At 35.4% G+C, this 8703-nt stretch overlaps 1 protein-coding gene across 1 annotated transcript; it reads left to right on the top strand.

The window, feature by feature from the left end:
* The first annotated feature begins 4923 nt into the window (after window positions 1-4923).
* On the top strand, window positions 4924-7364 carry LOC108673388 (iron-sulfur cluster assembly 2 homolog, mitochondrial-like). The gene is made up of 2 exons (XM_018161208.2): window positions 4924-5284; window positions 5917-7364. Exons 1-2 carry the CDS (start codon window positions 4971-4973, stop codon window positions 6089-6091), a joined length of 489 nt encoding a protein of 162 aa, XP_018016697.1. The 5' UTR covers window positions 4924-4970; the 3' UTR covers window positions 6092-7364.
* Window positions 7365-8703: the final 1339 nt, after the last annotated feature.

The following is an 8703-nucleotide window of genomic DNA, read 5'->3' as shown; positions in this document are numbered from 1 at the left end:
AAGATCTTGCAATATTCATCCACTCTCTGCACAGTGGCCCAGGCTGGATCTTTAGTAATTTGTACAAACTCCTAGTTCATGGAGACTACATCAAGCCTTCCTCCTGACGTGAGGGGACACAAAGACTGGTCTTTGGGTCTCCCATAAAGCATAGAGCAACAATTGATTAAAACTCTGTGGCACCTAACCACCTCAAAGTCAGGCATGGAATATATCTACTTTGCCAGCCCAGCCGCAACTGGATTTGCTGAGCCGTAGTTTTATGGGTTTGCCAGCCGTGATTCCATTTTTTGAGCCTTGAATTCCATATCTTGGCGATGAAAAGCTATATACGACTTGCAAACTTATTATTTACAATGTCCCAGCTTTACAACTTGGTAATGGGCCTAATAACTTTTCGAGAGTCTGTAATTAATTCTACTCAATGAACAAGTTTATTGTTACCAACAATCAAAGAAATTACTATTTCTAATTTCCTAGATACATGTGCGCGAGTGCTATGAATTTGTACAATATCAATAATAATTAATCCTATCTTAACAGTATTACTGTAAGTTACATTGCTGGACTGCAATCTTTCATGAAGTGACATCAGTTAGCCCAAAGCCAGCGTTTTCCATAAACTTTGAATTAAAAGTTGATTATGAGTAAACATATGGTAAGAATGCTCTTTTCATTGAAGGATGGGTTGTGAATATCTTCAATAGACATTCATAGATTCAACAACCATTAATCAATAGTGACATTATTGTTTGTAAATTATCAATATCTTCTGAAAGATGAGTCAATGGTCATTTGTTTATTTTCTGCTTCAATTTGAGCAATTATGGTTTCCAAATCTGGGTACATTACCAATGACGTCCTGAGATTCTTCTCCAAGCAGCTTTTGGTGACACTGATTGATCATCCTTTCCCACATACTGCCTTGCCATGGAGCCCTTGGAGCAATGAAACACCATTCAATTCTGTTGGTGTCCAGAGCCAGTGAAACAAGCTGAGAATTAGCAATATCTTTCAGGATCTTGGAAGCACCTACAAAATTCATTGCGTTATTGCTGTACATGATCCTTGGGAAGGACCTTCTGGATGCAAATTTGATGGATGCCCTCAAGGAATCTTCCTCAGAATTGCTTCCCATGAACTCCAGGTGCATGGCTCTGGTAACCATGTAGATAAAAAAGGCAATGTACACTTTGTACACAAATTGGTTCTGGACTGTGATGGCACCAGAAAAATCAACGCCTGTAATTTGGAAGACATCTCCAGGTAACTTCTGACCTTGCTGCTTATCAGATATAGAATGTAAACCACCACTATTATACATATGGAGCATAGATGATGTTGCCATAAGAATTCAGATAAAATTTCTCATATAAGTGATATATTATTCATGAAGAATTAAATGATATTTAATTATATAAATGCGATGGCCGGGAGTTATGCCTATGCCTGCACAGAAAGAAAAGATTTAGATTGTGTTGTGCCAACTGCATGGACTAATTCCAAAAACTCATTTATTTGCAGGAAAATTCCTCAAAACCTAAATCATACTGAGCATGGGTCAAGTGTTGGGAAGATTGAAATTATTTGCATGCTTTGGATATGAATATTATAGGTGAAATGGTAGTAATTTCTCATTTACAGCCAGCACCTGTCTCTTATACACATCTAGATGTGTATAAGAGACAGCTACCACTAGCACTGGCATTGAGTGATGAAAGCGACTCAGACCTGAACCAGCCTATCACTCTCTATGAGTTGAACAAAGGTCTTGAACACCTTAAAAAAACTTCGCCTGGCTTGGACCAGGTTCACAATGAGCATCTATCCCACTTACCAACAGAATATCAGGCTTGGCTGCTGGCAGATTTTAACCATTGCTTTCTTGAAGCCACACTTCCAACAGCCTGGAAGACTTCCCTTATAGTGCCCATACCCAAACCTAATAAAATGCTAACCTCTGTTTCCTCCTTCAGGCCCATATCCCTGCTCTCATGCGTGGGAAAATTGCTTGAATGGATATTAAATAAACGTCTGAGTATCCTGTCTCTTATACACATCTAGATGTGTATAAGAGACAGATATACAGTAGTAGCACGTTTTCAGCTACCCCTAAGGTGAAGGCAAATGTTCTTGTTGCTGTTTCTAGGGTAAAATAAGAGATTTGGGACAATACCTACATTGGACTTTGCTAATAAGTTTGCAGCTCATAAATGGCTTTTCATGGCCTGGATATGGTATTCATGGCTTGAAGAAATGGAATCTTGGTATCAAAAATCCTGTTGAGGTTCAGAGTGTAGAGGTTTTTCTCATTAGCTGTGAACTGCAACTGGATTTTTCCCATGTAATTGCACTAAAAAGGATTTATGCTGATCTAGTAGTAGGTAATTATAACCATTTTTGCTGAATGGTGAGTTGAAAAATTTTGGGATTCAACAAATGTATTTACTAAAATCACTTGATTGCTTAAATCGCAATTTATCAAAAATTGTAGGTTTTCTAATTGATTCTGCTTTTCTTACCATCAAACGGGTTAATAAGGGATGGGCGGGGTAATAAGGGAGAGTCCTCCAACATTTTGTAGAAATGTGGTAGCAGCAAAATTAATCAAAATATTGCAAAACTAAAAGTAGTGGCGTAAAGGTCAACATTTTTACTATCTATGTAGCATAAAGCAAGTTAAGAAATCATACATTTACTACCTCTAAAAAATCCCTGAAAAAAAGTGTGAGAAGTGAGATTTCATAAAAGTACCTCTGCTAAGGTCTGTAGCAAAAACAATATTGGCCATATTGAAAAATTTTACTTCCATAAAAGTTGCACACAGGTGTTGGGTTAAAAATGTGGTAGATGAAATTTGCATAGCTCATCCCCAAAAAATGATAGCCATTTCTACACAACAAGGTAATAAGGAACACCCCTAAAAATGCATTTACAGTAGAACCTTGGTTAGCGAAGAATCCAGTTAGCAAAAAAATCAATTAAAAACAAAGAATTTTAATTACATTTACCTCGCTCATTGAAAAAAATTTCACTTGACAAAAAATTTATGCATCATCAGTCATCACAAAATAGTGCATAGAATGTCATAGATAGAATTGTGCATGGGACAACATAGAATGAAAAGTAATTAACCTAAATATAATTTTTTCTCAAAAAATATGATGGTTTGTCACTAAAATATTCCTTTCTGTTTCAGGTATGTTTTTACAATCTTTTTTTTTGCTATAGTGAATTCACTTGACATAATTAAAATGGTGCGAAATTATAAGCCGTCCTGTCATCTTAGCTACAGAAGAAATGCTACATGGCTGCTGATATGAAGCTTGCAGTGGACAAGGTCGTTGCCAATGCTCAATGGCATGTCCAAAGACTAGGTAATATCACATCAATAATGCAGTAATGTATGGATAAGGTAATATCATATCAGTAAAGGATACATTTTAGGTAAAAATTGATATGATAAGGTAATATCATATCAATAAATCACAGAAAATGACATTTATTCTCTATTTGCATCATCTACAAAGGAAGAGGAACACTTCAGAGTACTGTTAGTAATGGATCTGTACACTCTGGATGCTTCAAACGTTTTAAATTAAGTTTCATTTCAAGTGTCCCTTATTACCCTATTCCCAGCGTTAGTTTTATTTTGCATCTGGCACCTTACAAATAGTATATGGAAATTTTTCAGAGATGCCATACAATAGCCCTCGCAAATACCTTTAAATAAGCCCAAACTCGTTTATGAAATGTTTCATTGTAAGAAGCTATTAAGGAAAAACGCTCAAAAACGTCCCTTATTACCCCCGTTTGACAGTATAGATTTTGAACTGACAATGGAGCTAGACTTCAAGACCTTTCAATTCCTAGGAAGAAGTGAATTTTTTGGCTGTTTTTTTTTTTTTAATTTTAAAATCTTGACAAATTTATTAGAACCATGAAATTGAATAATCAAAATTTGTTTGAAATTATATAATGCTCATTCATCCTACAGTGATCATGTGCACAATCTGACCAGATAGTAGCTTTTTGGTCAGTTTTATTATGGATGAATTTCATAGGATTGGATTACATATGTAATCCATGTGATCACTGTATGGTTAATAGAAATTGATATCTACTATATTTCAAGCATACAATATTTGAATAGCAGAGGCAAATATTATAAACCTATATGCCATAAAAATGATGTGTTTTTAAAGCATCTAGTAAGAGTAAAGCATGATGGCTTAACAAATTGAAGATAAATTATTTAAATATGCAAATCAGAACTTGTTATAACTTTTGTGTTTACATTAAATTTTTTTCTAAAGCATAAATGGCTCTCCTGTTACTATAGTAAGCTGCCTGCTTTGCTATTTTGACATTCAGTCGATACAATTTGATTTGCGACTCTTTGCTTCCAGTATGGAACTTTATGCAAATTTTGTCACTGTGATTCAGCCATCATTTAATCATAATTTTAAAAATCCTGCAGCATTAGTGGGAATTTTTTTTACTGTTGCAGCATGTAGTGGAGTTTATTACAAGAGTAGGTATTGATTCTTCAGTCATCATACGTCTCCCACACAGGGTTTGGGGCTATGAATTAACATTTGCAAGCCAATATGATATATTTGACATTGTGGTTTGACCTGAGTTATGCCTTTGCTATTTGAACTGTCACCATTAAAGAGTTAAGCTACTTTATTCTTCTCCTGTGATAAAAATGAAATAATTCCTTCAGGACCAAATAATATCTTTTCTTTGTTATTGTAACTTTCTATTGTACGTAGCTCTTGCATGGGAAGTACTATGCAATGGTGATATATCTGTGACAGCATGACATCCCAATATGATAAAATTTGTGAATGCAATTTATACCTGACGCTTTAAATTTAATACTGTTTCTTATTTTCCTTAATAGATTTAGTAAATGAAGAGCAGAATCTTTGAATCACATTTATGTAAGAAGGCCAGTTGATGCTATGTATCTAAGGCATTTTCAACGCCATTTTCCACTGTTACCAGGAGCTCTAAGCAATAAACTTTGTGCAACTGTTGCACATTATTCTGGAGATGCTGCTGTGGAAGATCTTGTCTTGAGCCCAAGCTGTATTGAACGCTTACAAAGCCTGAACAGGAAAGCTGCAGCAGCAGACCAGGGAGGTGCAGCAGTGGATCAGGGTGGTGGTGTCAGCAATGCTCCACCACAGTTCCTCAGGATAGTGGTGGAAGGAGGTGGCTGTTCAGGCTTCCAATATAAGTTTAATTTGGAGGATAAGCTGCAACCTGATGACAGGCAAGGGAAACTACGTATTTAATGTAATTTTTGATTATTTGTATAAAAAGTAAAAGTGTTATTGAGAATGTGTCTATATATAAATATTTAGTTACATGGCTCTTTGATAACTGTGCAATATTGAATATTTTTTAAATGAACTCCTAAAATTCATATAATATTTGGTGCCTGTTGTATTGTGCGGTTTTATTCAGCCTGTTGCATCTTTGTTTGAAGCCTGGTTTTGGATTATATTTGAATTTGCATACATAATTTTTGTCAGGTTTTCTGTATGAGCAATGCATAAAAAATATTCAAAAACTGCAAACTGACATAGGTCAAAAATTTAAATTCAATATTATGTCACCAGCCAATCCCTGTTTTATCTGCTGCTCATCTTACACAACCTCCCCAGCAATTGTTAGCACTAGCCATTAGACTAAAATTCATTAAAAATCCCATTGACTAAAATCCAGTGCATCCATCATCCATTTGTTCAAGTGTGGTTCCTACTTCCCAGCTGAACTGCATCTTATTTATATGTTTTAACTGTGTCTACTACATTCAACTTTTCTTTTTAATAATGTTGCTTCCTACACAATTATTCTTCCTACATATAATTATTTATACTCATGAAAATATTTTATTTGCAGACGTTTTGGTCCCCCAGACGCCAGTGTGGTGACTGATGAAGTTTCACTGTCGTTCATCAAAGGAGCCACAGTTGAATATCATACGGAGCTCATACGGGCAGCCTTCCGTATTGTCAACAACCCTCAAAGCAAGGCAGGCTGCTCATGTGGTGCATCATTTGCCATCAAAATTTAGTAGAAATATTTTTTTTGTTGAACTATGAAAATCTTCCTAGTTTGCATCTAAATTCGTAAAACGGTTTACCATAAATTGTGCAAATATTAACAAATGGAATACAAATTTAGTAGACGTTTCACATTGACTTATGCAATTTTTCCTAGTTGCCATCAAAGCTTAGAACTTATTTAATACCAAATATTGTCAGAAAGTGTGTCACTATGTTGACAATATGACCCATTAATATTTATGATCACTATGTTGACAATATGACCCATTAATATTTATGATAGCACTTGTGACTGGTTGTGTCTGGATAGAATTGACGAATCTGTCCTGACGCCTCGTCAGTTGTTGTCTTGCCTTGTTCTTAGTTCTTGATGATTATTTATGAATTGCTGCATTTATCATGAATTATCATGAGCACTTCCAATGGTGCGTGCTCTTAAGTCACTATAATGGGGGCGCTTTGTATGGAGATGTACACTGTTCATAAAATTATGATATAAATTAGATAATGGCAATGTTAAGGCAACGTCTCTAGTACGCGGACGCGGTATATGTATAGCTGCATGCTTGCTGCTAATTGATCTGATCTCTTCCAATTATCATTACGATTGTCATGGTTGGATAAATGATTAGTTGGTGAGTAAAACTTATGTTCAATAACTAATTCATATAATGTTCACTAACTAATGCATATAAAAATGAAGCCGCAAAGTTTGAGCTAAATTATTACACGCTCAATATGTTAGAGTGTCAGTTGACATGTTCTCATAGGATATTTGTGAGTATTTTTATTATATAATCAGTACATTTGTCTCGGTACAGTCGCAATTTCTGTTCATTTGTTGGTTAAATGTTGTCAATTTATACTCATGCGCTTTTTCTGCTCTATTCGTTGAGAATCTTTAAATAAATGAATATGCTATATTAGCCACATGAATATGCTAAATATTAGATAAATAAATATGATATGTATTAGCCAAATAAATATGCTATATAATAGCCAAATGAATATGCTATATATTAGCCAAATTCCGGGAAATTTTTCACAGTGAAACACAGGCAATGAAACCTGCCCCCATTCACTGCATGCTTAGTTAGTTTCATTGTTGGATTATCTTGCAGTTGAATATTGTTACTATGTTTATATGAGCCTGCTGAAAGGGCAGCGTATGAACTGTATTATACAGTTCTGTATTGTATAAATGTATTCCCAAAACTTCATGCTGCTGTGAGAAATGTATAATTGTTAATGCGTGTATATTGAATAAATCTATCTGAAATATTTGTATTGTCATATCATTTGTTGCATTAAGAATATTACAATGTTAGCCCCTGAGAATGTTGCCAAGTTTGTTATGAAACTGCTTAGACTCTGCAGAACGTAATCATCATAATGTAAACAAGTCAACCTAAATGTTTTGAAGATTGTGCATATTTGCGGTCATGTCAGACTGCATTAACATGTGTTCAGCTTACAGAAAGGACAAATATTATAGTTGCCATTTGACTGTTTTAGGGTAACATTAGAGATTTGGGATAACACATGCATGGACTGTGTAAATAAATTTGCGCCTCTAAAATGGCTTTTCATGGATGAGATATGGAATTCACAGCTCAAAAAAATAAAAAAAATGTAATCACGGCTGAAAGAAATGGAATCACGGCTGGCCAATCCATAAAACCATGGCTCGAAAAATTCAGCCACGGCTCACCAAGTAGATATATTCCATGCCTGGCTGGAAAGGGATATCATCAACAGAAATGTATGCAGTGGATTAAAAGTCAAAAGTTCCTGGTGTTTCCAAGCTTTCAGGTTCTGCTTTTCAAACTAGCAAGTCCTGATTTCCAATAAGCTATGTCTACCGGTTAATTTAATACCTCTCTAGAATTCCACAATGTTGACATGTGGAGAAATCCAGAGGCTGTGACCCTGGCTCTGCCTGAAGTCCCGCAGACTGGAGTGTACCGCTGCCCAACTTGAAATTGGATATGCCAGTGTCAGGAGCCACCTGCACAGATTCAACATGGGTAACTGATCAATTTATTGTATTTCACACAAACACAGTCAGCAGTGTGGAATTCTGTATAGGTAATATAATCCCATGTTCATTTAAGAAAATGGATCATGTACCATGATAGATTGTAAGTACCATGGACTCACAAATTAGCAAAAAGTGCCTCGCTTTCGATGAAGCTCGTCGCTACGTACACAAAGTAAGAAATTATGAACTATATGACATGAACAGATGAGCCGTGCGTCAGTTCAGAACCATTTTGTCGTATTGCTTCTTGTTTGTGTAAGATATATCTTTCAACTAATTTTGAAGTGAGGACTTATTTCTTACATTAAGGGTATGTCTAGTAAAGTTGAATAAAATTAGGTTTTGAGTTTGAAAAGTCAGATGTTTTCACGTTAGTTCAGTTTAAAAATGCATCATTCTTAAGACAAGATGCATTCCATAAAGAATCTGGGTTATGTTATTGCAACAACAATGAAAGCCATGGTTGAACTAGTATAAGATTGACCCATGTGAAGCTCATTTTTGCGGATGTAGTTCAATGTTCGTCTGTGACATCGCTGATCTCAGTGACGTCACGGGCATTAATCAATCACCGAAATA

Source organism: Hyalella azteca, unplaced genomic scaffold (genome assembly GCF_000764305.2).
Source record: "Hyalella azteca isolate HAZT.00-mixed unplaced genomic scaffold, Hazt_2.0.2 contig11272, whole genome shotgun sequence".
Lineage (NCBI taxonomy): Eukaryota > Metazoa > Arthropoda > Malacostraca > Amphipoda > Hyalellidae > Hyalella > Hyalella azteca.
The sequence above is the reverse complement of the archived record's forward strand: the minus strand, read 5'-3'. Positions and strand labels throughout refer to the sequence as shown.